At 38.4% G+C, this 27,766-nt stretch overlaps 1 protein-coding gene across 1 annotated transcript in view; it reads right to left on the bottom strand.

Annotated features, from left to right (window-relative positions):
* MMP16 (matrix metallopeptidase 16) overlaps positions 1–27,766 on the bottom strand; it is a 388,312-nt gene that overhangs the window by 188,340 nt on the left and 172,206 nt on the right. Inside the window, exon 2 of the mRNA XM_004011852.6 lies at positions 15,520–15,668. Coding sequence (XP_004011901.1) covers positions 15,520–15,668 — 149 coding nt within the window. The remainder of the gene's footprint in view (positions 1–15,519; positions 15,669–27,766) is intronic.

Below are 27,766 nucleotides of genomic sequence, written 5' to 3'. Positions count from 1 at the left end.
ATTTCCAGTTCTAACTGTTGCTTCCTGACCTGCATACAGGTTTCTCAAGAGACAGGTCAGGTGGTCTGGTATTCCCATCTCCTTCAGAATTTTCCACAGTTTATTGTGAGGTTTAGTATCACACAAATAAAATTTAAATATTAACATTAGGAAAATAAAAAGTTTGGTTTTGATTTATTGATTGTTAATTCTTGTCTATGGAGAAACATTTTCATGATTTTGATAAGTTTTTCATTAGTGACTCATAAAATAACTTTACCATTCATTGGGTCATTTAATTTAACAATTACAAACTAAAGCAGAATCTTCATGATGTTACATGCTTCAGAAAGTGGAAATGAGAAGAATCAATTTTCATTATATTTCATCAAATACTTAATTTGTATACTCTTTATATGGTAAATAATTGACTACAGAGATGACTGTCTAAAGATGTCCATTTCATGAAAATGAATGAAATAGTTAACATATTACATGGATAAATCAGCTAACTAGCTTTTATAAACATAATAATGTCCTGCAACAATGAAAGCACAATTTTAATTTTCAATAAAGATAACACTTTTCTGATAAGCATTATACATTTGTCCTCTTCTATTTTGTTGCCAGTAATAATGTAAACACCAGAGTTATCAGGCTTAAAAACTCCATTCTCATTTATAATGCATTGTAGAAGTACTTGAGAAAATCACTTTCCCTTTTTTTAAAGTCTCCATACCAAATGAGACGTCTTGCAAATGCTGATGTCTAGAAGGCTATCCAGCTCTGTGAAGCTGAAGTCTCTGGAACTAAGAACTGAGACATCTTACTTCCCAGGACTCTCTTAATCACTAAATTTGAAAGACATTTCACTAGACTACGAAACAGTCCAGGGCCGGGGATCTACATACTGCCAGCACCTGTACAATTCCTAGCATTTAAAAGATGCTTAATAAACAGGTGAATAGAGACATTTTTAATAAAAACATATTTTCATTATATTTTATAAGATCTAGATATACTCAGCTAACAAATATTAAGCGTTAATGATAGACTGATGAAAATTTCAATGGCTTTTATATATGAGTATTTCATTAATAATACTCTGAACCAAAAATTATATTTCTTGGGTAAGTACTTATTCTGACTTATCTCCCTGAAAGTATTGTGAGAATAATACTGAATTATTAAATATTGATAAATTTAGTTAATGCGGGATGTGACTACACTTACATTTAGCTAATGAAAAGATTTAAGCAAACACTGCAAGGAAAAATTATTTTTAAATGGATAGTAGGATAAAAGTTGACAATTTGTATTTAAACTGATATGTTATCAGGATAAAGTGTATTTTCAATGAGGACATATTCTCTAGAATTACTTCCACAATATACAAAATTAAAAGATGAAAGCAGTCATGTTTTTTCAAACATTCAAACTTATTAATGTGAATCTCCATTTTAAGTCGTGTACATGTTGGATCAGTAAAAACCTTCTCAGTGAAGCACTGCATCTTCCAAAGGACAAGGGTTTTAGGGATGAGTACTAATTTGGTTCCTATGCTCAAAGATGTCTCTGCGAAGTTCCTTATGCATTTCTTTAGCTTTATCCCATTTCATATAATTTTTTCTCATGCTCCAACTATTTACTCCTTCCATCCTGATCTATTTCCATCTATTTTCCTACAATATTTTTAAGCTTTTAGAATATGCTAAGGGATATATGAAAAACATGTGGATAAAAAGATAAGATAAGCTCTTGAAGAGCTCCCAGTTTAAGTTAATACAGCATGATAGGAAAAAAAATAAATTACAGTATAATTGGTTAAGTAGTCTCACATCTCCATGTAGCCATCTTATCATCATTTCTAACTTTACATGTAATCTAAAAATTATAATTTTCCAGCTCCAAAATGGCAACAATTCCTCTGACAACTTAACTCAGCCAAAAGTCTTTATGAATGATATAAGCAAGATACACAGGTAACATCTTCCACAGCTCTCTGTTCACGTCTAATCAGTCATCACGTGGTCTCGCCTGCCTCCAAAAACTTCTCCGTAATTCTCACTCTTAGCAGTGCCTCCTCACTCCTAAAGATAAATCTTTTCAAAGCACTGACGTGTTTCCCACATGTTGTGAGCACAAAATGCTTTTATAGACACAATCTTATTCAGGCATCCTCAGCAAGGGTAACCCTTGTTCCCTTAATTCCCAAGAGCCACGCAAGTTCCTACAGAACTGTATCACTGATCCTGCTCTTGATGCCAACTGTCTTGCTGTTCACACTGTTCACTGAATCCAGGGTAGGCAAGGCATGAGCTAAGAGGATGGAAGGAGACTGGAGGAGCCGTAGGAACTGCAGACACGTTTATTCTCTCCTGGCCGACACAGCAGCCGTGACACAGCCTCTCTACTGGTTGGCACATCAGCTGGAGCAGCAGCCACAGGATACCCACGATGGAGCCATAACTCAGCCATGACGTAAGCTCACAGAAGCAACCACGATGCCACTCTGCTGCAGCCCCAGTGCTCTAGCAGCCAGAGCTTTTGTGGTGAGGCTCTTACAGGCGTATCGCACAAAGCAGCCCATGACCAAATGAGTACCTCATGACCAAGCAAGTACCTTGAGACCCAGTGAGTACCTCGTGACCAGGTGAGTACCTTGTGAGGAAGCGAGTACCATGTGACCAAGCAAGTACCTTGTGACTCAGTGAGTACCTTGTGACCAAGCAAGTACCTCGTGAGGAAGCAAGTACCTTGTGACTCAGTGAGTACCTCATGACCAAGCAAGTACCTCATGATGTGTATGTGCAGTGCTATAAGTGATCTCAGCTGTTACACAAACATTATTTACAAAACCTGGGGCCAGAGCAAGAGGCTATGGGGCAAGAGAGACAGACCAAGCAAGTACCTCATGAGGAAGCAAGTACCTTGTGACTCAGTGAGTACCTCATAACCAAGTGAGTACCTCGTGAGGAAGCAAGTACCTTGTGACTCAGTGAGTACCTCATAACCAAGTGAGTACCTCGTGAGGAAGCAAGTACCTTGTGACTCAGTGAGTACCTCGTGACCCAGTGAGTACCTCACAACCAAGCAAGTACCTCATGATGTGTATGTGCAGTGCTATAAGTGATCTCAGCTGTTACACAAACATTATTTACAAAACCTGGGGCCAGAGCGAGAGGCTATGGGGCGAGAGAGACAGACCGCATCATCTTGGCTAAATTGTCCCTTCCCTACACTCCATTCCTTCAGAGCCTCTCGCCTCATAGTCTACAAGCAGTCCATCTTCCATGATGTTTCCTTGGCGAGCAACACTAACCCTTGGATTTACACCTTGCAATAGCAGTAGCTACAACAACAAACAGTGACATCCCCAATACAGGGCAAAACCCAGCGTCAGGTATCATGCTGCAGCCTTGCCCTCATGGGCCTAGAAAAGACACCCCCCTCAGGTGGAGTGACTTTACCCTCTTTGGCCAAGTCCAGCCCACCATCAGGCCTTGTGAGGCTGCGGGAAAACCTCCACAGGGGCAACTCCACTCCTGCGGAATTTTTATTAAGGAACCACAAAGCCCCCCACTAGCACCGGGCCCACCCCTTCAAGGAGGGGAATTTTTTGTGTATTTTCCACAGTCCATCCACAAAATTCCAAATGATTTCACACTGCTCTAAATCTGCAAGAGAATCAGAGATTAGTAGCAGATCCTAGGACACAGCGTTTACAGTACTGTTCTAAGTCTATATCATACAACATAGGACAGAGGTTCTGACTTGCTGTAAAGAAGGTTGCATTTGGCACCGGCATCAACCAGGGCCATTACTCTTTGTACATTAGCTAGTGACCAGCGAATTCCAAGTTCTACTTGGAGCCTCTGGTCCCTGTTTGGGTTTTTCGGGCAGGCCTCTTGGCCTGAGTTCTGTTCAAAGTGAAAAAAGGCATCATCGAAAGGATCATCCTCAGGCGCCACGTAATCTTTTAACTGAGCTGCCCAGAATCTCTGGCTGCGGGTGCTTCTCAAGCCTGGTAAACTGCTGCTTTGATCTCAGTTGCCTCCATAGCTCTAGGAGCAGAGCACTGGGCTGTCCACCAATTTTATTTCTGTCAACTCCCGCTGCCAGCAAATCAGCCCACATTTGCATTCTCGTGACTTGGATGGGGCCTTTACCAGCTCGAGTCCCTTTTGAGGTCTTCACGCTTCTAATCCCCTTTGCCTGCAGCCTTCCCTCTATTTCTCCCAAGGGAGCCACCATTGACATCACCTCATATCTGGGGTGCCCACACAGGGGGCAAGAATAGCAGTCAGGGATCCAAAAGTGGTAGACAGGGGACTCACTGTTCAAAACTGCGTCTTGAACGCCACAAGTAAAACGCTCATCTTCTGGGCCTCAGGTGTTTGGGTTAAACATTGATCGCTTCATGCCCAGTTCTCTCCCTACTTGGGTCAACTCATAGAGGTATGCCATTTACTCACAGTATCCGGGAGCTCTCCTGCATATGACCACATGGTGGAAACGGCAGCTTAATCCATTTCCATGGGGGCATGTGTTTGGTTAGGTGCACCTTGCCGGAGTCACCAGGATTCTGAGACCTTTGTCTCAGTGAGGGGTGAGTGGCTATAGATGCCAGTTCTACCTCATCCCCAACACATGTAATCCTGTGCACCCCTGTGTCCCAAAGTCGCAAGAGCCATGCTGCCAAGGGTTCCCCTTGCTTTTGCCGAAATTTCATACCCAAGTCAACCAACTCTGCCAGAGTATATGGTCGATGTGTCACGAGCTCAGTCACACTGGAGGACCCATGAGGATGCTGCCCTCCCCTCCCCGGGCCAGAGGCTTCTCATGCTTCTCTTTCTGCTGTACAACAGGCCTCACCGCCAAGCGGGAATCTGTGGTCTCACAGAGTTCATTATCACAGTCTGACTGCCTCGCCCTCAGGGATGCTGGGGTCTTCAGAGCCACGGGTTCTTGCTCTAAGGCCAATATACGTTGTTCAAGTTCTTCTGAGTGTCTCTGCACATTGCGTACCAGTGTGGCATCACGGAGCACACTACCAATATTCGCCTTCAGGGCAGTCAGGAAAATCCACCCCACAGTGCCAGCAGCAGTCTGTGCCATCTTGTTCATCAAATGGGAACTCACGGCCTGTAACGCCATTTCGATGCTGTCTGGGGGCCCATCCATGCTTCCCAGTTTTCCACCAGAGCGCATGCAGAAAGAATTGCAGCCACACGGTGCCACATGCTATCTGGTGGCCACTGGCTTCCTCCACCCAGTGGAGCCTTGGGCTCCTCTACCTGCTGGGTATCCTGCTGTCTACACCAGCTGTATCTCTGATCCTGCTCATGACATCAACTTTCTTGGTATTCACACTGTTCACTGAACCCAGGGTAGGCTAGGTGTGAGCTAACAGGCTGGAAGGAGACTCGAGGAGCCGTAGGAATTGCAGACAGGTTCATTCTCTCCTGGCGGGCATGGCAGTCACAATACTACCTCTCTCCTGGCTGTAGAAGCAGCAGCAGCCACAACATGACCGTGACAGAGCTACAGAGTAGCCGTGACGTAACCTCGCATAACCATGATGCCACTCCAGGGCAGCCCCAGCGCCGCAGCAGCCACGGCTTTCCTAGCGAACAGGCACACTGCACAAAACACCTCGCGACTAAGCAAGGACCTCGTGACGCGCATGCGCAGTGCTATAACTGATCTCAGCTGTTACGTAAACACTATTTACAAAACGTGGGGCCAGAATAAGAGGCTGTAGGGCAAGAGCGCCTGACCGTGCCGTCTAGGCTAATGTTGCTCTTTCCCTACAAGAACCAAATCCCTTTCTGCCTTTGCATACAGTGACTTCCGTCTGGAATGCTTTTTCCGCCTTGTTGACACTGACAATCCTGATCTTCCTTCAGTATTTAACTTGCACAGGGACAGTTTACATCTCAACACAGCACATATGACAGTGTATAACCAACGGGTACCTGTCTGCCTCTGTCTTTCACCAGCCTGTGTGTCTAGCCAGAGAGCACTGTATGGGGCCCGGACCCAGTGACGTTTCCCATGAGGAACATGAAGCAAATGAACGGTCTTCATGTAATTTTTTTTTCGCACATAATGACCCGCCCCCTACGATCCTATACGTTTCTTAAAGACTTTGTAGCTCATAGCTCTGTGCCTTGCACAAATGCTTCTATAGATGGATATTATGTGGAAACTTTCATATATGATTAAATCATAAAGTAGATGACTTAAGTGTAAGAAATAAACACAAGAACAGGCATAAGGCAATATAAACTAATAATTTAACATAAAGAACACTTAAAAAAATAAAGAACACTTAATGGGCATTGGTCAAGATAATTCTATGTCAACCTCATCAATATATATATATATCTAAATATTCTAGCACAGAGATATTAGCAGGTATTAACTATTGAAATATGTCAAGTCTCCAAAATATGATCAGGGCACACGGTGACACTGAGTGTGCCATGCAGTGTTAGAGCTAAATCTGTCCTCAGGATCTTTATGTGATTCCAGCCGCTTACTCATTCATTCTATAAGCATTTGTTTCTCATACAGTTTTTAAGTTCTCCATGACATAAAGAGTGGTCAGTGTTTATTAGAACTTATCAATGAATTAAATGCTGTCTAACACTAAAAGCAAAATTAGCATATTAATGTTGCTATTCAGGTAAAGTCTGGTGATCCACTTCTAGTTATCATCCACCAAAATGTTAGTTGCAATCACATATCAATTTGATAAATCCCATATTCACCTATACAGAAGAATGTAATACTGGATGCAAAAAGTAAAATTGACTGATTGTCTCAGCTAAGATAATAGCTTTATGCAAAGAAGGTGTTGAAGTGCGTGTCTGTGTGCGTATTATTTTCAAGTAGCACTTTTTTTCGGAAGTGTCATTACTAAAGCACTTCTCCTTTTTCAGTGTGACAATACATATGCACCTGCGTTTCTCTATTGACTTACTTGCTAAGAATTTTAACTTGACATTCCAAAACGAACAAAGACATGGGGAATGAGCACGGCGCTGAGGATGGTAGCCTCCAAGAGAGACATTCTGTAAAATCAAGGTATAAATAATGGCATCACCCAATTTTCATAAATATCATACTGTTATTAAGTATTGATTTAACTGTTTAGAACCCAGAACACTTTGAAACTAGTTCGGCAGATCACTAATATCTTCACTTAAATTAATTCCACTTAAAAATTAAAATCAATTTTCTTGTGAAAAGTTACATTATATAAGTTGAAATCAGGAATTCTAGAGCCAAACTACCAGGGTTTCCCTTCCCCTCCACTGATTCACAAGCCCTGGGCTATCAGTCACTCCACTGTATCTTTCTATGCTTTAGCTTTCTCTTCTTTGAAATGAAACAACTGTACTATTACTGAGTTAATGTGAGAATTAAACTATTTAAATCATATGAAATACTTAAGAACAGTTCCTGGCACATAGTAATGTTATTATTATTAACTAATAATTATAACACAATTCAGTTCAGTTCAGTCACTCAGTCGTGTCCGACTCTTTGCGACCCCATGAATCACAGCACACCAGGCCTCTCTATCTATCACCAACTCCCAGAGTTTACCCAAACTCATGTCCGTTGAGTCGGTGATGCCATCCAACCATCTCATCTTCTGTCGTTCCTTTCTCCTCCTGCCCTCAATCCTTCCCAGCATCAGGGTCTTTTCAAATGAGTCAGCTCTTCCCATGAGGTGGCCAAAGTATTGGAATTTCAGCTTCAGCATCAGTCCTTCCAATGACCACCCAGGACTGATCTCCTTTAGGATGGACTGGTTGGATCTCCTTGCAGTCCAAGCAACTCTCAAGAGTCTTCTCCAACACCACAGTTTAAAAGCATCAATTCTTCTGTGCTTATCTTTCTTTATAGTCCAACTCTCACATCCATACATGACTACTGGAAAAACCTAAAGCCTTGACTAGATGGACCTTTGTTGACAAAGTAATGTCTCTGCTTTTTAACATGCTGTCTAGGTTGGGCATAACTTTCCTTTCAAAGAGTAAGCGTCTTTTAATTTCATGGTTGAAGTCACCATCTGCAGTGATTCTGGAGCCCCCCACAATAAAATCAGCCACGGTTTCCCCATCTATTTGCCATGAAGTGATGGGATCGGATGCCTTAATACTATTTTACAAATATCAGGAAGTAGTTGCACTTCTACTACAGGAAGTAGTAGAAACAGCAGTATACAGATTTCAATTCACGCTGACTTGTATGCTGACCTAAAGCACTCTGTTATTCAAGACAGTGATAATTCTACTATTTTGATAACAAACATAACAACAGGTACACTATCCTCTGCTTTATGTAAGTAATGTAACCATAAGCTTCTAAACAAGTTTGCAGTAATGCTAAGAGTCACTATACATTAAACAGTATTCATTAGCTTCAGTTAAAAAAAAAATAATGAGTTGGGCATTTATGTCAAACATTTGGGGCTACCCATTGTATGACTCCAAGAGGTCCCTTCAAGCTGTAGTCCATGCCCCTGATAGCCCTAGTGGAGCTGCAGGAAGGCACCTCCTCAATTGATTAAGATGAGAATGCAGCCCTTTGGGGTTGAGGTTGTGCCACGCAGTAGCTTTGTGCACATATATCTAACTTTACCAAGAGAAAAAGATGTGAAAATATATATTTTGTGCTTTATGCATTAGTAATCTCTGAAAAGTATTCATCAGCATAATATATTAAACAGGTTTCTATCCTCCAAACTTCTCAAAGTTCTAAGGAAAGGTAAGAGTAACATCTACTATTAAAGTTGACAGAGAAATCGTTCTAGAAATTTTTAAAATTGGCTTATTTTGATTCCCTTAAAAATTCTTAGGTTTTGCTTGCATTCACAGCGCTAAGTTCAACAATCATGAAGGAAATTTTTCAAAAGTTAATTAACTTAGGGCTCAAAATGTAGATAGACTGATAGCTCACTCTAGTCCAGAATCTCTTTTCTGTCAACTCGTTAGCTGTCTGCATGGACACACATGTTATTCATAAAGATGAAACTGCAAAGTTAAACTACTTAAAAACCCATGCAAAGAGAATAAAAGTATTAAGACTCCATGATCTGCAATGTGAACAAAAGCTCTGTTAATAGTGTCAGCTCTTATTTAAGCTTTCATATGTCACCTTTAACTGGGTTCTAATGACCCTTCATTTAGCTATCAACCAACCCCCTGTAGTTACCAAAATGTGTATTGACCCATGCTATAATGTTATAACTTTGAGTACCACTTCTATATTCAAAAATAATAAAGAAAAAACTGTAATAACTGATAGATCTATCTTTTACATCCAAATTGAAAATGAAGAGAGTCTTAACTTGATAATTTAGACAAAAAAATAAAAAATCATAAAACATATGGATAAGTAAACCAAAAAACGTATGCTTCTTGATACATCTAAATAAATATTCGAATTCCAAAATCGAGTTCAAGTATCACAACTGTCTCATGACAATTCTTTGAATAAAGCTACTTATTTCGTCTTTAATTTTTAATTAAGACAAATTTCTGGGCATGGTGTAAATAAATTAAACAGAATTACTGAGACTATCTATTATATGTATACAAATGTATAGGTATATATGTGACTGTAAATATATATGTGTGTGTGTGTGTGTGTGTGTGTGAACACACACACTGTATATATGGAGAGAGAAACAGTGAAAGATCACCTTAAAAATCCCATCAAGTATTCTTTGGGGGATAACATTGTATACATAAAAAGTTAAACTAAAATTTTAAAATACTTACTATTAAAACATATTAGACTCTTACCACCTTAGTATATTTTTGTGTTCTTGCAAAATACTTCATTTTATGCATAACACAGATTATTTCACCTATGGAATTTAACTAAGCTTGCTTACTAAAATTAGTGAAGCAACCAATAATTTAGAAGAACCAATGCAATTTATGATAGTGAGCTCATTTTGGGGTGGATGTAATGTAAGTATTTATTACTATCTCTCCAATACTAATGCTAATTAATTCAAAAGCTCTATATTGAAAACATGCCACTTAAAGTAGTAAGCAAATTTGTTGCTTGAAAATGGTTAACGTCTTTAACATAATATAGGGATGATCATAATTGGCATCATCACTTTTAATTATCCAAGATTTATAGATTGAATCCATCAAATGTCTGTCAAAAGGAAACAACTGACTAAAACAAGAGTCTAAAATTAGATAAGCATTTATGGAATCTGCAAATGAATCCTAAGACATTATTTTAACACTGATTAACTTTAGGTCTCCAACTATAGTACATATTTTATGTAATAAAACTTAGATGAAAAGTTCATAGCTTATAATCTGACTATGTAAAATGATAGAATGCAATTTCAGCATGGATCGTTACCAAACATACATCTGATATTACAGAAGCTCAGAGAATTGCTTAAGTTGTGTAATTACAGGGATTACACTTACAAAACTGGTGCATAATCTGAGCTGAGTATCCTGAGTAACAAATACCTCACGACTGGGGGCTTCCCTGATATTTCAGCTGGCAAAGAATCCTCCTACAATCCGGGAGACCTGGGTCGAATCCCTGGGTTGGGAAGGTCTCTTGGAGGAGGGCATGACAACCCACTTCAGTATTCTTGCCTGGAGAATCCCCACAGACAGTGGAGCCTGGCGGGCTGCAGTCCATGGGGTCGCAAAGAGTCGGACATGACTGAGTGACTAAGAACACACGGGATTTTTCAGAGGGAAACACAGACAAGAGGCAAGTGAAGCCACAGGGTTTCTAGTATGAGTGACAATGAGAATGATACAAAGGACAGAGGAGGCATCACAGTCTAGGAAGGGAAAGTGATGAGGCATTAACAAGGCTTTAATGGGCTCACCTAGAAATATCTACCAGGTATAACACTCCACTTAAAGGAAAAGGTGCTTCCTCAATTCCAAAATAACTGAGTTAGAAAAAAATTCCTTTAAAGAAAAAAACACCCAAAACAAACAAAAAGCAGAAAAACTGGTTGGTTTTAAATTTAAGGCTGCTTATTTAGTTGATCGTTCATTATAATGCTGTAACAGTAATTTTACTTTAAAGCCTTCACGCTGACACAATTCTTTCCCTTGGTCTGGAATCTGATCCACTGTATGCCAGAAAAAGACCCATGTCTTTCTCTACACCTCTGTACTTTTTACATCATCCTGCCAAAGAAGGGTTACAAACTGTTCAGACCCCTTTCCACATGAAGGGTTCAAATGAATCCTGCATGCATTCCTCTTCTATTATCTCCTGACAAAGACCTTTTTTTAGCTACTTTAGAAAATCAAACCTATCCACCTTGAGTCTTTTCAGTGATCAGCAGGGGCTCTCAAATGTGGGAGAGACACAAATGACACCTTTTATAGGAACCAGCGGTCTCATTTTAGTATCTAGTGATAAGCATAACTCAGAGAAGGCAATAGCACCCCACTCCAGTACTCTTGCCTGGAAAATCCCATGGACGGAGGAGCCTGGTGGGCTGTAGTCCATGGGGTGGCTGAGTCAGACACGACTGAGCGACTTCACTTTCACTTTTCCCTTTCAAGCATTGGAGAAGGAGATGGCAACCCACTCCATTATTCTCGCCTGGAGAATCCCAGGGAGGGCGGAGCCTGGTGGGCTGCCATCTATGGGGTCGCACAGAGTCGGACACGACTGAAGGGACTTAGCAGCAGCAGAAGCAGTAGCAGCAATAAGCATAACTAACATAATTTGTTTTCCAGGTCACAATTTATTGTTTTTAGAACTGAGCCATAATTTTCATAAAAAGTTATCAACTCTGCATTAGGGAATAAGAAGGCTTGTCCACAACACTTTTTACAATGTTGGGATGAAAGAGTTCTGTATCATACATAGCAACAAAACACAGGACTTGCTGGAGATTTTGCTTAAAAATTTAACACTGTATTTATTTTGGATAAGAGGTATGTTATGACTAAAACGAAAATTTGATAGTATACTATTAAGAGAGAATTCCGATGATAATAGGGCAGCAGTACCAAAATTCTATTTTGGTAGAAATAGAAATTCTATTTCAAAATTCTATTCCGAATATTGATAACAGGTTTCTTATTTTCAAAGAATGCATTATATTAATTCTTCATTCTGTTTTCACAGATGCAAATCAAAGTTAATATTTAAGTATCTCTTTCAATATGTTAGGGGAGGTAATGAATTTATTTTTATCAGACTGCTTGCAAACTGTTTAATCTTCAATCATTTGTTATTTGTTTTCTTATTTTGATGACAGAAATAGTATGACTAGCATCATATTTATACCATCATAGTTATACCATAAGTACTAGAAGCAAAATACAATTTTAAAATCATAAATTAATATGTAAGAATTAATTATATATACCTGAGCCCAAATATTTTATGTATTTAAGAAAAATGTGCCATTTCTCAAAGGTACACAGCACGGTATAGTGGGAAGTTCCCCAAGTAAATGTCAGAAATTCTGGACTCTGAAACTAATTTGGACTTCACTTAGACTTTGACTTTCAGTTTTAAAAAAGTAGAGAGAAAAATGTATTCTTATCTTCCCTATTGTGTAGGGTTGATATATATTGATCATTATAAATGCTGAAGTATTTTGAGTATCAAGGACTCAATGGACACAAATAATTCTTCCCTGCACTGAAAGAATGAATCATCTTCCCCTTTGCTATCTAGAAACAATAATGCTATTTGACAATGTTACGGAACTTACAGTGTACTTGTGGCAAAATAATTTATGACTATGTCTAGCTATACAGTTAACTTGAAGTTCCTTTTATTTCTAATAGAAAAACTAAATTTTCATTGACTTTAACATCAATGAAAAATATGTTCAGACATAACTGTCGATAAACTACAGCATCACATTGTTCAGTTCAGTTGAGTTCAGTCACTCAGTCATGTCCGACTCTTAGCAACCCCATGAACCACAGGACGCCAGGCCTCCCTGTCCATCACCAACTCCCAGAGTCCACCCAAACTCATGTCTATTGAGTCGGTGATGCCATCCAACCATCTCATCCTCTGTCGTCCCCTTCTCCTCCTGCCCTCAATCTTTCCTAGCATCAGGGTCTTTTCCAATGAGTCAGCTCTTCGCATCAGGTGGCCAAAGTACTGGAGTTTCAGCTTCAACATCAGTCCTTCCAATGAACACCCAGGAATGATCTCCTTTAGGATGAACTGGTCGGATCACATTGTTATCAACAATTATCAATAATAACAAGGCAAATATTTTGATGAATAGAGAACATGAAAAAAATCACAGAATGCAAAATAACACTTTATTCTTTTTGTTTATCAGTGTTGCCACAACTACTATATTATTTTACTCTCAATTTTTAAATAATGATTTTTATACCTTGCTCACATGCACATAATTTATTTTTCCCCCACTGAAGAAAAAACAACCAAATATCCACAAACTTGTCTACCAGTTTTTTTTAACCTAAGTTGTTTTTCAAATGTTGCTCCTTTGGTTAATTTCTGTCTCACTGTCTCTGCTTTTTCTCATTTTACCCTCTGAAAAAATGGAAGCTTTGGAAAATCTTTATACTCATTATTAGAATTCTTTCGTGTTTTCTTTTCCTCTCCCATTGAAAAGGACCTTGGTAACTCAGGCACATTCTTCTTTGCGTTATAACACTGATCATGATGTCTTGCTACAAGATGTACTGTGCTACTCAAGCTATTTTCTATGTTTCTCTAATTTGTATCTTTCACTCAGAACATAACATGAAGCAGAGATAATAAAGTTTCAATAAGGAATTAAGTATAAAATCAGTTGTGTTTGCTATATGATAAGAGCTGTATCTGTTTTGCTCTGATTTCTTTTAAGACAGTCAGATACAATATTTTATACTTTGGTGTTTTTATCACGACTACCCCTCAGTTGAAACAGTTATAAATACAGAACAGTGTGTACTTAATAAGTATTGGTTTTTAGCATGGAAATATCCTTAAGACATGATCTGCTGAACTGTCATTAAAATGAGTCACCAGTCTACATGAAGCTTACCAAGATGATTACTTGTCTTATTTTTATGCTTCTTTTAAATTTTTCTCTGCCAAAACTAACATCTTATTTATTTGGGGGATGTTTTTGCTGAGATAGTGATATTATTTCTCCAAAAAATATTTTTTCTCCAAAAATATTTCTCTAATAAATCATCATTTTATAAAATCGAAGAATATCTATACTGAGTCTGTTGATTGATATGACTGTGCAAGTTAGAACTTACAAGCTCATCAGATTATAATACTTATTCAAGATTTGTTCATTCTCTCTATGTTCAGGTGTTTATTGGTCTCAGAAACCAGAATATCTACTACATTATTCTTGATGTCGTCTTGTTTAGGAATTGTCCAACTGTGAATCTCCATAGAAATTACTTGCGGCAAATGTTGACTTCTGTCTTCCAGATGCTTTTCCTTCCAACACTGCCATTGATGCCCCTTGCATGGCTCATGATGACTGTCATAGTCCATACTGAGGAGTTGTGTGATCGACGCCCCCCCCAAAAAAAAAACTCACAGTGGCATTTTGACCAGGTTTGTCTTTTCAAATTGGACTCTGTGAATGACTTGCTAAAACACATGTGGATTACTAGATCTGCTATGAAATATCCATGTTGTTGGCCCTTGCACGCTGTATTTTCTTAACAAGTTGTGGGAACGGGCTATAAGGGTGGATTTTAAGCGACAGTAATTGCTGCAATTAAGTGCCTTTGAAGAAGAGACTCTGTCTTTTTGAGTCTTTCACAGATAAAATGCCCAGGAAAGAGTAACTGGTTCAATAAATAACTGAACAAATGATTGCTAAAACAATAAATAAAATAGCAAATATTATTAAAGAGTAGAAATAAGCCCTTTGTTACTAAAAGATTGAAAGCACAGACTTTTCAGTGAAAACTCTTCCCTTGATTTCACTAGTGTGAGAACTGTCACTCACAGAACGCTAGTAAACTATTAGCGGGCTCTCTGACTCTCTCCTCATCGAAAACAGAGCTCTGATTTGCTCTGCTTCTCATTTTCCTTTGTTTCAATATTTCGACTTTGGTCAATTTCAAGCTACTGTGATGACGTCATTTGGGGAAAGAGCTGCACACACTCCGCTTCCTGCAGTCGCAGGAGCCAGCTCCAGCGCATTACGGATCACCATTCTTATAGCGGCTTCCGCTGTCCAGCTGTTTTGACTCCCACTGTTGGTATTTTCTTTCCTATTTGGAAAATGTATTGCTAAACTCCGGGTAAGTAACCTTAATTGTGTGTGTGTGTGTGTGTGTGTGTGTGTGTGTGTGTGTGTGTTTTAATGAAATCTCAAGGGAGTTCGGAGTTAAAGTAGAGCTTAATACATTCTTTGGATCTACTAAGTTCCAAAGAAGTGCACACGAGACAAACCATTCCATTGGTGGCTGGTAAAGTTCACTTAGAGTTCTTCAGACTACTTAGTTTGGCTCAAGAACTGAGACGGAGAAAATGCAGGGGCCCTTGACTTACTCGATTGTGTTTCGATCCACTTTTCCCGTCATGTTAATGCCGTAGAACTGCTGCATGGCAGCTAAGGCGGACTGCATGGTCTCCGCAGAGCGCAGCACCGACATCCTGGGGTCACTCGGTGGAAGGTAGCCGTACTTCTGTAACCAAACCTGCAATACAAGCACAGTAACTTTTAGATCAACCTCACCATGTTACAGTATTTTATGGCAATCAGTTCATGCCTCTAGATGACTTTAACCTTCATTTCCTCTTTAAGGGCATATCTTACTTAACTGCTTTGTCTTGTTACAGATCTAACAGATCCAAAACTCTAATTGTAAAGAAAAAGATTAACCTTTTGTCACAAGATTATAGTATATAAGGTACGACAGTAGATACTGGATAAAATCACAGAGATCATTTCTGCCCTCGAGGAACTCAAGTTCCCAAAAATGAAGATCGTTTTTCACCAGTATGACCCCCCACTGAGACATCTTTGCAGGAAGCGGAAGTTAACGCCCACGTGCCACATCTGAAGTGTCACTTTCCTGACCAATCAGAGCACTGACCGGAGCTCCCATAGCATCATCACTTGTGGCCAATTATTCTGTAATGACATTTGGTGTATGAACTCTATGCAACTGGTCTAGCCTAATGTAACTAGATATCTTCAGGAACAGAGGACGGTGTCTCATGTAAAGGATATCCTTTCACTTATTTACTGTGGTTCACCTCAAACCAAATCAAGCAAATGACCAAGCTTTTCATATACAGATGAAATCAGACTATTTTGTTAAGAATATCTGGCCCTTTCCTTAAGGATTTCCTTATTCTAACTCTGCTCTTCAAAGGAAGAGAGATTTAGGGGGATAGGGAGGGGAAGATGTCAGTGTTGAGCCTAGTCATGATTATAGCCAAAAATCACAGTCATTTCAGGTTAGATTTTTTTTTTTTAAATAACCAAAACTTGGGTTATTTGAAGGGGTTGGGGAGAATCTCTACTACGGAGCAGAAGGTTTCTAGTCTTACAATTCTATGCGTTCATTTTAAATGCACAATTATATGCCCAGCCCATATCTTATCCCATTGTCTCTTATTTCAATCTTCCTTAGAGCTCTAAGATTTCTTAAAGTGCAGTGAACTAGCTGTCAAATGCAGAAAGGCCAAGTAACTCTGACTTCGAAACAGAATAAAAGTTTCTCTATTGAATGGAAGATATTCACCAGTATGTGTTTCCCCTCATACCTGAGTCTACTCATCATACAAATAATAATCCTATGAAATTGCAACTTTCCCTCAATACCTGAGACATTTCCATTATGACCTTATAACTCAAATACAAAAAAATGCTATTTTCTCACTGAACATAAATAGCAATTATAGAAGTTAAGTTTCACCAAAAGAACTTGATATTAAATACATCTGTCAAAGCCTTACCATGTAAAATATAAGGTGGAAGCTTTTGTGGTCTGTACAAGAAATCAACCCCCCAAAATACAGCACAGCCCCTTGAAAATAAGATAAAACTTTATTCTAAAACTATTTAAGAAATTAGCAAATGCATCACTGTCAGGAAGCTTTATTGTTGAAACTCCATCTAGTAGATTCATCTACCACATAGTGAAAACATGTGAAGACACTCTTCTCATCTAACCTATAGTGAATAGGCTGCCAGGGAAGACACATATTTAGTATCCTAGTCAACTGAAATAGTGCAGTCTGAAACAGACCTTTTTTCTCCCTGAACGAAGGAGAAAGATTTCACTGGCAAGATATTATTTGCTAGGAAATTCAATATGATTGCCATGCACTTTCACTCGAATTAGAAGATTCCATCGTGCTTTGTAACAGTATACATGCACAAATATTCTAAAATTGAACTCTTTATTTCCACATAACATTTTGTTTGCATCCATTCCTATTCGCTATAGAGCTGACGTTGCTAGGTTACACATGGGTGCTAAGCTACTGGCAATCATGTTTATGAGAACTACAAAAAGAAAATTGTCAATAAGCCCTATGATTTATATATAAATAGAGAAACTATAAAATGTATAAATGTAAGCGCAAGGTGAAAAACAGCATGTTCTAAAATATACATATTTGATTTATGACTTAGCCTTTTAAACAAATGAGTTAGAATTACATAAAAAAATGAATGGTTATATATATCCAAGTTTTATATCATATCATTCATCACAAAAGGCTTGTTTTCCAAATGAATGAGATGTGAATAAATGTTTTTGATTGTAAAATATCAGAAAGGCTAGATATACCATTTTATGATCCTGACTAACAAACCAAAACTATCACCCAATAAGATGATGGGTCACTTTGAGTTGACCTGACCATTTTAAATATCATTGTTGTATGTTAGTCAAGAAATCTTCTGACATCAACAGATGACCACGAGTAATTCTCAATTGAAAATTGCAATGCATCTCCCCACAAGAGTGAAAAATCAAGCATGACTATATTTGGTATCATATTAGAGTATGAAACCAGCAAGCTCTCAATAATATTTCTTATTGAAGCAAAACATGCTGTATACAACCTTACTCCAGGTCAAGTTAAAATGCAAGTGACTAAATCTACAATTGCTTTCGAGTATAAATTTTATCTTGTGTGTTTATCTACATACATAATATTCAAAGTGGGAAATATAGATGAAAAGAAGTACCTGCTTAATTTTTCTTTTTAGTCACCAAGGGGGTAACTTCTCTTGAGTTCACTTTTGCTTTACATTATTTGAACTAAGCTGTTGAAACCACAGCATTCTGAGAGTCTGATCATTTTTGGTATGATAGGGAAAAGGTCTGTACAAAGTAGTCCTAAACAGAAAGAAGCTAATGTTCTCTGGATAAGAATAATTTGGTCAACACGGTGAGGCAAAACTAGCCAAATAAAAGCTGAACTGTATATTCAGCATCAAGGGTAGGAAACCTCTCTGGTCAAAATTTACAGTGCTTTGTAAACATTGATACTTTTTACCAATGAATTAAGATCAGGTTCAAATAGTGAAGATCAGGAATAAACACTGACTTGAAATCATAATTAAGCATAAGAGTCTCTGGTATAAGTAAATCCATTTTCCTCTTATAAAATAAAACATACTTGCAGTACAAATAAAGCAAGATATGTGGCTTAGCATTTCATCATTACGTAATAGTGAATGGAAATTGGGATACAATATAAGTGACACAGGAAACAACCTTCATTCATAACTCTTTTTTGCTTTCTACTAAATTATAATCTCTTATTTGATTAAGAAAAAGTAAATCTACAAAGTAAAACTTGAAGGTATGCCTTATGCTACCAAGGCTATACTATAGACATCCGTCCTTATATATTGTTATTTGAAATATATTCTTATTTTCAATATTAAAAACATATTGCTTCTCCTGGCTGATTGAAAATAAATTTGATCTATAATTGTTTGTGCCTCGATGCCTTTTTCAGTGTTTTCAAATGTACATACTGGTTAATCGAGGAAACTTTTCTTCATGGGTGTGCATTTGGGGGAAATGATAGTGAACTCATATGGTTGATGTGAGGGTTGAGAATGTATAAAGTCAGCAGTATAATTTTCATTCGGTGAGTCATATTGTATTTTATGATTACTGACCTGTCTGAGCTCTTGAAATTTCTCCTAATGAAATTAGGATCTGTCCTTGGAATGAGCAAGACTGAAAATGCAAGTGAGATTTAAGTAGTCAGAATTGTGAGGAAAGACAAACTACAGAGGATACAGAATCATATACTGCTTGAATATTTCCCAAATCCCAAAACAAAAAGGGAGGATGTAAAACATGGCAATCAATTTTTATTTTATTTTGCTCAAGGGCTTGGCATGTGCATTTGAGAGCACAGAAAAAGTGTTGAGACAAAGGTTTCTCTAAGGGAAAACTTGACTCCTTTTACAGTCTGGGATTCAGCCTATCTCATTACCACCAGAACAACCAACTACAGAACTTCAACTGGTTCAACACAATTTAAGCTTGAATTACATTCTCCCTGTATTACTAATATATTCAAATACCTTGCCGTCTTGGAGACAAAACCAATTTCCTCACTTAGTGATTATCTAAGTGGAGGTACAACCAGAAGTCTGTTTTTTGCAGAGCAAGAAGATCTATCAGGCAATAAAAGGCTAAACCGTTAATATTAAGTTCTGTGTCAATAGATTTTGCCGATACTAGATTGTGATATAAAGAAGGAGGAGCAGGCACTCAACGTTTCAGTAAACTCTTTAAGAAAGTATGTCTTTGTCGCTAATATATAGTGTAATCGTATAGTGAAAATCTGTATTAGTTGATTCAGCTATGCAATCCATATAGCAGGGTGGTACTAGCAGGGATAGTAATAACCACAAAAAGGAGACATGAATGGTTCTTATGCCTAATGGAAAATGTAAGAGAGCACTTCTAGAATATATCCCCTTATTTCATCTCTCAGGCCAGTAATAAAATCCAGAGAAATAAACCTTGATCCAGCTGTTGAGACTAATATGTTTTCTTATTGTTGTTTGAAGTCACATTCAAATTTTTGTGACCTCATAGCCCATAGCATGCCAGCCTCCTCTGTCCTCCACCATCTCCAGGACTTTGCTCAAATTCATGTCCATTGAGTTAGTGATGCTATCTAACCATCTTATCCTCTGTGTCCCCTTCTCCTTTTGCCTTCAATCTTTCTTAGCTTCAGACTCTTTTCCAATGAGATGGCTCTTCTCAACATGTAGCCAAAGTATTGGACCTTCAGCTTCAGCATCAGTCCTTCCAATGAATATTTAGGGTTGATTTCCCATAGAACTCACTGGTTGGATCTCTTTGCGGTCCAAAGGACACTCAAGAGTCTTCTCCACCACCACAATTCCAAAGCATCAATTCTTTGGTGCTAATCCGTTTTAACAGTTGAGCTCTCACACTGAGACAGGTTGTAGTTCAGTCGCTCAGTCGTGTCAGACTCTTTGTGACTATGGACTGCAGCCTCCCAGGCTTCCCCAACCTTCCCTATTTCCCGGAGTTTCCTCAACCTATGTCCACTGAGTCGGTGATGCTATCCAACCATCACCAAATGGAAAAAAAACCATAGCTTTGATTATACAGACCTTTGCTGCGGACGTGATATCTTTGAATTTTAACATGCTGTCTAGTTTTGTCATAGCTTTCTTTGCACAGAGTAAGTGTCCTTTAATTTAATGGCTGTAGTCACCATCTGCAGTGATTTTGGAGCCCAAGAAAAATGAATCTCACTGCTTCCACTTTCTCCCCTTCTATATGCCTTGAAGCGATGGAACCAGATGCCAGAATCCTGTTTTTTTAATTGCTAAGCTTTAAGCCAGTTTTCTTTTTTCACTCTCTCTCCTCTTTTAACCCTCATCAAAAGGGTCTTTAGTTCCTCTTCACTTTTTGCCATTAGAGTGAAACCATCAGCATATCTGAGGTTGGTGATATTTCTCCCAGCAATCTTGACTCCAGCTTATGATTTATCCAGCCTGGCAATTCGCATGATGTACTCTGCATATAAGTTAAATAAGCAGGGTGACAATATACTTGTACATACTCCTTTCCCAATTTGGAACCAGTCTGTTGTTTCATGTCTTGTTCTAACAGTCCCTTCTTGACCCACCTGTAGGTTTCTCAAGAGACAGGTAAGGTAGTCTTTTATATCCATCTCTTTGAGAATTTTTCAAAGTTTGTTGTGATCCACACAGTAAAAAAGGCTTTAGTGTAGTCAATGAGGCAGAAGTAAATGGTTTTCTGGAATTCACTTGCTTTCTCTGTGATCCAACAAATGTTGGCAATTTGATCTCTGGTTCCCCTGTCTTTCTAAACCCATATTTTATATTTGGAAGTTCTAGATTCATGTACTTCTGAAACCTAGCCAAAGGATTTTGAGCATAACCTTGCTAGCAATGTGATCTGAGCACAATTTTAGGGTAGTTTGAATATTTCTGGCATTGCCTTTCTTTGGGATTGAAATGAAAACTGACCTTTCCAGTCCTGTGGCGACTGCTGAGTGTTCCAAATTTGCTGACATACAGAGTGCAACACTTTTACCGCATCAACTTTTAGGATTTTAGATAGCTCAGCTGTAATCCGTCACCTCCATTAGCTTTGTTCATAGTAACGCTTCCTAAGGCCCCCTTGACTTCACACTCCAGGATGTCTGGCTCTAGGGGAGTGACCATACCAACGTGGTTATCCAGGTTGTTAAGACTGTTTTTGTACAGTTCTTTTTCTGTGTATTCTTGCCACTTCATTTTAACCTCTTCTGCTTCTGTTAGTCCTTACTATTTCTGTCTTTCATTGTGCCCATCCTTGCATGAAACGGTCCCTTGATACTCCAATGTTCCTAAAGATTTTCAGTCTTTCCCCTTCTATTGCTTTTCTCTATTTATTTGCATTGCTCATTTAGGAAGGCCTTCTTATCTCTCCTTGCTATTCTCTGGAACTCTGCATTCCGTTGAGTTTAATCTTTCTCTTTTCGCCTTGCTTGCTTTTCCCTTCTCTTCTCCCCTGGGCTACTTGTAAAGCCTTGTCAGACAACCACTTTGCCTTCTTGCATTTGTTTTCTTTGGCATGGTGTTGGTCACTGCCTCCTGTACACTGTTAAACCTCCATCCACACGAGGTTTAACATTGAATGCCTATTCATCAGGCATTCTGTCTACTAGATCTAATGCCTTGAATCTATTTGTCACCTCCATTGTATAATCATAAGAGATTTGTTTTAGGTCGTACCTGAATGGTCTAGTGGTTTTCCCCATTTTCTTCAATTTAAGCCTGAGTTTTGCAATAACGAGCCGATGATCTCCAGGTCTTGTTTTTGCTGACTGTATAGAGCTTCTCTATCTTTGGTTATAAGTAACAAAATCAATCTGATTTCTGTGTTGCTTGTCTAGTGATGTTCATGTGTAGAGTCATCTTTTCTGTTGTTGCAAAAGGGTGTTTCCTATGACCAGCATGTTCCCGTGACAAAATTGTTAGCCTTCACCCTGCTCCATTTTGTACTCCAAGGCCAAACTTGCCTGTTATGCCAGGTATCTCTTGACTTCCTACTTTTGCCTTCCTATCCCCTGTGATAATACGGATGTCTTTTTTTTTTTTTTTGGTGTTAGTTCTAGTAGGTGCTGTAGGTCTTCACAAACCTGGTCAACTTTTGCTTCTTCTGTATCCGTGGGTAAGTACGGACTTGAATTGTTTGCCTTAGAAATGAATCAAGACCATGCTGTCCTTTTTGAGATTTCACCCAAGTACTGCATTTCAGGCTCTAGTTGACTATGAGGGCTACTCCATTTCTTCTAAGGGATTCTTGCCCTCAGTAATAGGTACAATGCTCAGCTGAATTAAATTCGCCCACTCCCATCCATTTCAGTTCACTGAGCCCTAAGATGTCTATGTGCAATCTTGACATCTCCTGCTTGACCATGTCCACTATACCTAGATTTGTGGAACTAACATTCCAGGTTCTTACGCACTATAGTTCTTTACATCATCAGACTTTATTTTCACCACCACACACATCCACTGCTGAGTGTCATCTCTGCTTTGGCCTGGCCACTTCATCTTACTGGCGCCATCAGTAAGCACCCTCTGCTCTTCCCCAGTAGTGTATCAGACACCTTCCAAGCCAGAGAGTTCATCTTCTGGCATCGTATCTTTTTGCCTTTTCATACTGTCCACGGGCATCACCGATTCAATGGACAGGAACTTGGGCAAACTCTGAGAGATAGTGAGGGACAGGGAGGCCTGGCATGCTGCAGTCCAGGGGCCGCAAGGATTCAGACATGACTTGGGGACTGAACAACAACTGTCTGTGGGGTTCTCCAGGCAAGAATACTAGAGTGGGTTACCCTTTCCTTTTCCAGAGAATCACATTTTGTCTAACTCTTCAGTATGACCTATCCATCTTGGGTGACCCTGCATGGCATGGCTCATAGCTTCATTGATTTATGCAAACCCCTGCCACGACAAAGTAATGATCCACGAAGGTGTTTATCAATGCTCTCATATAAAATTAAGATATTGCTACTCAGTTATTCAAGTGAGTCTCAAAGGCAATAGCCATGTTAAAACTTCCTCACTGACAGGCCTCAACATGCAGGGAGAACACATTAAAACGATGCACAGATAACCTAAACTTCTTCTCTGAAAAAAATTAAATGATTAAACTATTAAATTTATTAGGGCATGAAAGGATGTATTTTAGATATCACAGACATTAGTGGAGAGGAAGCAAAGGGAGGTAGATTTAGAGTTTTATTTAATCTGAAAACTCATTTTGCCAGTCCATATTCCTAGTTGTGACAGTTATTTCAGGTATAGTTTTCATTTCAGCTAATGTTTGGTACGGTCAAATGCAAGTTTCACATACCCAGTGATTAAACGATCTCAGTTATAGTATTTAGTATGGAAGAACATGGAAAAGGGTGATAAGTATATTTTTATAATAACACTTCCACTTATATAATTATATATACATATATTTAATTATATTGGGACAGACAGTTTAAAAGTTATTGCCTTCATGTTAAATTTAACATTTTTATTAATAAAATATTTAAACTATTCTGCTGTAATTAACAGAGTGTAACTGAAAGAATGCACTTTTAATAGGTAAGTTCTTAATATTGTCAAGTTAATTTCCATTTTCCAATATGAGACTTCTAACAGTTATATTCTGTTATTAACCAAAATAAGCAATAAAATCTGATCATCCTTTATCTTTTGCTATCATCAGCAAAATTATTTAAATTTGAGGACATATTCCACTGATATTTCACATATTTACTGAGTATAAAGAATTGTAGAATATAGAACCTGAATTTGCTATTCTGAAAAGTGGATATAAGCATGAATTATAGCTACCTATTAGCCCAAAAGTGCTTCCCTGGTGGCTCAGTGGTAAAGAATCTGCCTGCAATGCAGGAGACTGACTCAAGAGATGCAGATTTGACCTCAGAGATGGGAAGATCCCCTGGAGGAGGGCATGGCTCCCATTTTATTTAGCTTGTATTTTCCAGTTTCTTCTTGATTTTTTAATGTTCTTTTTCAAGCCTTTATACAGAGTAGTAAAAAGTGTTTGTATACATGTATATAAATATTATATATAATATATATTTTAGAAAACATTAATATTGGCCTAACTAAAAAATTTATGACATTTTGATTCTACTTGTTTGACTTATTAAGAATAGAATGATAGATTTCTAATTTATAAAAATAGATAAGCAACAAGCAACAGAGATTTACTCTATTTAGCACAGATATAGTCAATATCTTTTAATACCCTATAAAGGAAAGTCATTTCAAAAATAATATACATAACTGAATCACAAGAAAAAGAATTCTACTTTTTGAAATTTAGTAATGTTTATCTTTTTCCAGTTTTTTAAAGTGTCCTATGGATATCTAAGAATGTATGAGATACAAAATTTTAAGTATATTTGTATATGATATAATTAATATAAATTAATAGAATTATAAATCTATTATACTTAAATTATTAATATTATCATTCAAGATGTTTCTATTCTTACTTTTTCTATATTTGATAAAATATTCTCAGAGAAATATTAATATGTCTTACTCTGATTATATATTTTTCTATTTTCCCTCATATTTCTTCTGATTTTTGCTTTATTCATCTTTGCTTCTTTGTTGTTAGGTGTTTAATGGTTTATGACATACATTTTCTTTGTGAATTATACCTTTTATCATAAAAATAACCAACTTTGTTTCATTTAAAATATTAATTAATTAATTAATTAATTAAAAAGACAACTGCCCTTAATGGGATTCCATTGTATGCTAGTCATTGTGCTGGAAAGTTAGAGTACTGTGATACACTGTCTCTTTATCCATCTTTATTGTGAATTTTCTAAAAGACATTAGTAGTAGTAGGGACAGTCACTCAGTTGTGTTCAACTCTTTGCGACTACACAGACTGTAGCCTGCCAGGCTCCTCGGTCCATGAGATTCTCCAGGCAAAAAGACTGGAGTGAGTTGCCATTCCCTTCTCCAGAGGACCTTCCTGACTGAGGGACTGAACCTAGGTTTTGTGCCTTGCATGCAGATTACCATCTGAGCTACAGAGTTGAGCCTAAGTCACACAGGAGATGTACTGAACCTGCCTTTATTGAAGGGATGGGCAGATTTAGTCTCACCAACACCAAAAAATGATGAATAAATTAACCTCGACTAGGTTCTTTGAGGTAGAGGTAAAATACGTGTTAGAAACGTAAGCATGAAATACCAAAGCATTGTATAAAATGAACACATCCACACATTTATCCATGAACTTTCCTAATTACAAAATAAGAAAAACAATAAACTTCACTTTTGTTTACTGCACAGACTGATGCTGGTACCCTCCCTTGGACAGACTTCATGCATTCGTTTGTCACTTGTCTTCCATCAAGTGTCCGAAGGAAGGAGATGGGGTTCCACAGTCAAAGGGGCTTAGACTGCTACCTTCACGAGTTAGCTTGATGCCAGAACATTAAAATAAATAAAATAAAAATAACAGGCAGCTATAGTTAAATGGATTCACATATTATCATTTTAAAAAGTAGAAACTGTATAATATTTTGAGATGTGAAATGACCAAGAAAGTATTTTATTATCATGTAGGTGTTTCCTGCCTATGTGTGTGTACGCTCAGTCATGTATGACTCTTTGCAACTCCATGGACTGTAGCCTGCAGGCTCCTCTTTCCATGGAATTTTCCAGGCAACCACACTGGTGTAGCTGTCATTTCCTACTCCAGCAGATCTTCCTGACCCAGGGGTTGAATCCAGGTCTCCTGTGTCTTCCTGCATTGGCAGGCCTATTCTTTGCCACCATGCCTCCTGGGAAACCCATTTCCTGCTTTACAAAGTACATAAAAAGTTGTCACTCTTAAATAAAGTGTTCATTTCTTTTATAAAAAGACAAAGTATATACTGTCTTTTTTTTGTAAAGATAAGTAGTTGCAAATACAGTTGACTCCTGAACAATGTGGGAGTCAAGGGTGCTGGCCCTCACTGTCCTCAAAATGTGTGTTTAACTTTTGTTGTTGTTGTTGTTCAATCCCCCAGTCATGTCTGACTCTTTGCAACCCCATGGAATACAGCACGCCAGGCCTCCCTGTCCCTCACCATCTCACAGAGTTTGCCCAAGTTTATGTCCACTGCATCTGTGATGCCAGCCAGCCATCTCATCCTCTGACACCCTCTTCTCTTTCTGCCCTCAATCTTTTCCAGCTTCAGGGTCTTTTCCAATGAGTCAGCTATTCGTATCAGATGACCAAAATATTGGAGCTTCATCTTCAGCAGCAGTCCTTCCAGTGAATATTTAGAGCTGATCTCCCTTAAGATTGACTGCTTTGATCTCCTTGCTGTCCGAGGGTCTTTTGGGAGTCTTCTCTAGCACCACGGTTTGAAGGCATCAATTCTTTGGTTTCTACCTTCTCTATGGTCCAGCTCTCACAACTGTATGTGACCACTGGGAAGATTACACAGACCTTTGATGGCAGAGTCATGTCTCTGCTTTTCAAGAGTGTCTAGGTTTGCCATCACTTTCCTGCCAAGAAGCAACTGTCTTGGGATTTCAAGGCTACAGTCGCTGCCCGCAGTGATTTTGGAGCCCAACTTTCCCCCTTCTATTTGAAATACAGTAATGGGGCCACAGGCCATAATCTTAGTTTTTTTTATACTTAGTCTTAACCTGGCTCTTTCACTCTCCTCCTTCACCCTCATCAAGAGGCTCTTTAGTTACTCTTTGTTATAACTTTTAACAACCCCAAAATGTAACTACTAATAGCCTATTATCATGAGGGCAGTGGCTAAGTGGTAAAGAATCTGCCTGCCAACACAGGAGACACAGGAAACATGGGTTCCATCCCTGGGTCAGGAAGATCCCCTGGAGAAGGAAATTGCAACCCACTCCATTATTCTTGCCTGGGAAACCCCGTGGACAGAGGAGCCAAATGGGCTGGAGTCCATAGGGTCACAGATGACCAACTGAGCACATGAACTGTTGAATAATACATATTTTGCATGGTATGTATATATTTACATATATTTTATATAGTCATGGCATATCGTTTCTTAATTTTGGTATTTCTATGCTATGCTGTTCATTTGTAAGCTTTCTTTCCTCATATTACCATAAATTCCCCCCAAAATTTCCAATACATACATTGAAAAAGTTTCAAAATGGATTAAAGTCCTATATGTAAGACAAGAAACTATAAATCTCTTAGAACACATAGGCAGAACACTCTTT

This window comes from Ovis aries, chromosome 9, assembly GCF_016772045.2.
Source record: "Ovis aries strain OAR_USU_Benz2616 breed Rambouillet chromosome 9, ARS-UI_Ramb_v3.0, whole genome shotgun sequence".
Taxonomy (NCBI): domain Eukaryota; kingdom Metazoa; phylum Chordata; class Mammalia; order Artiodactyla; family Bovidae; genus Ovis; species Ovis aries.
The sequence above is the reverse complement of the archived record's forward strand: the minus strand, read 5'-3'. Positions and strand labels throughout refer to the sequence as shown.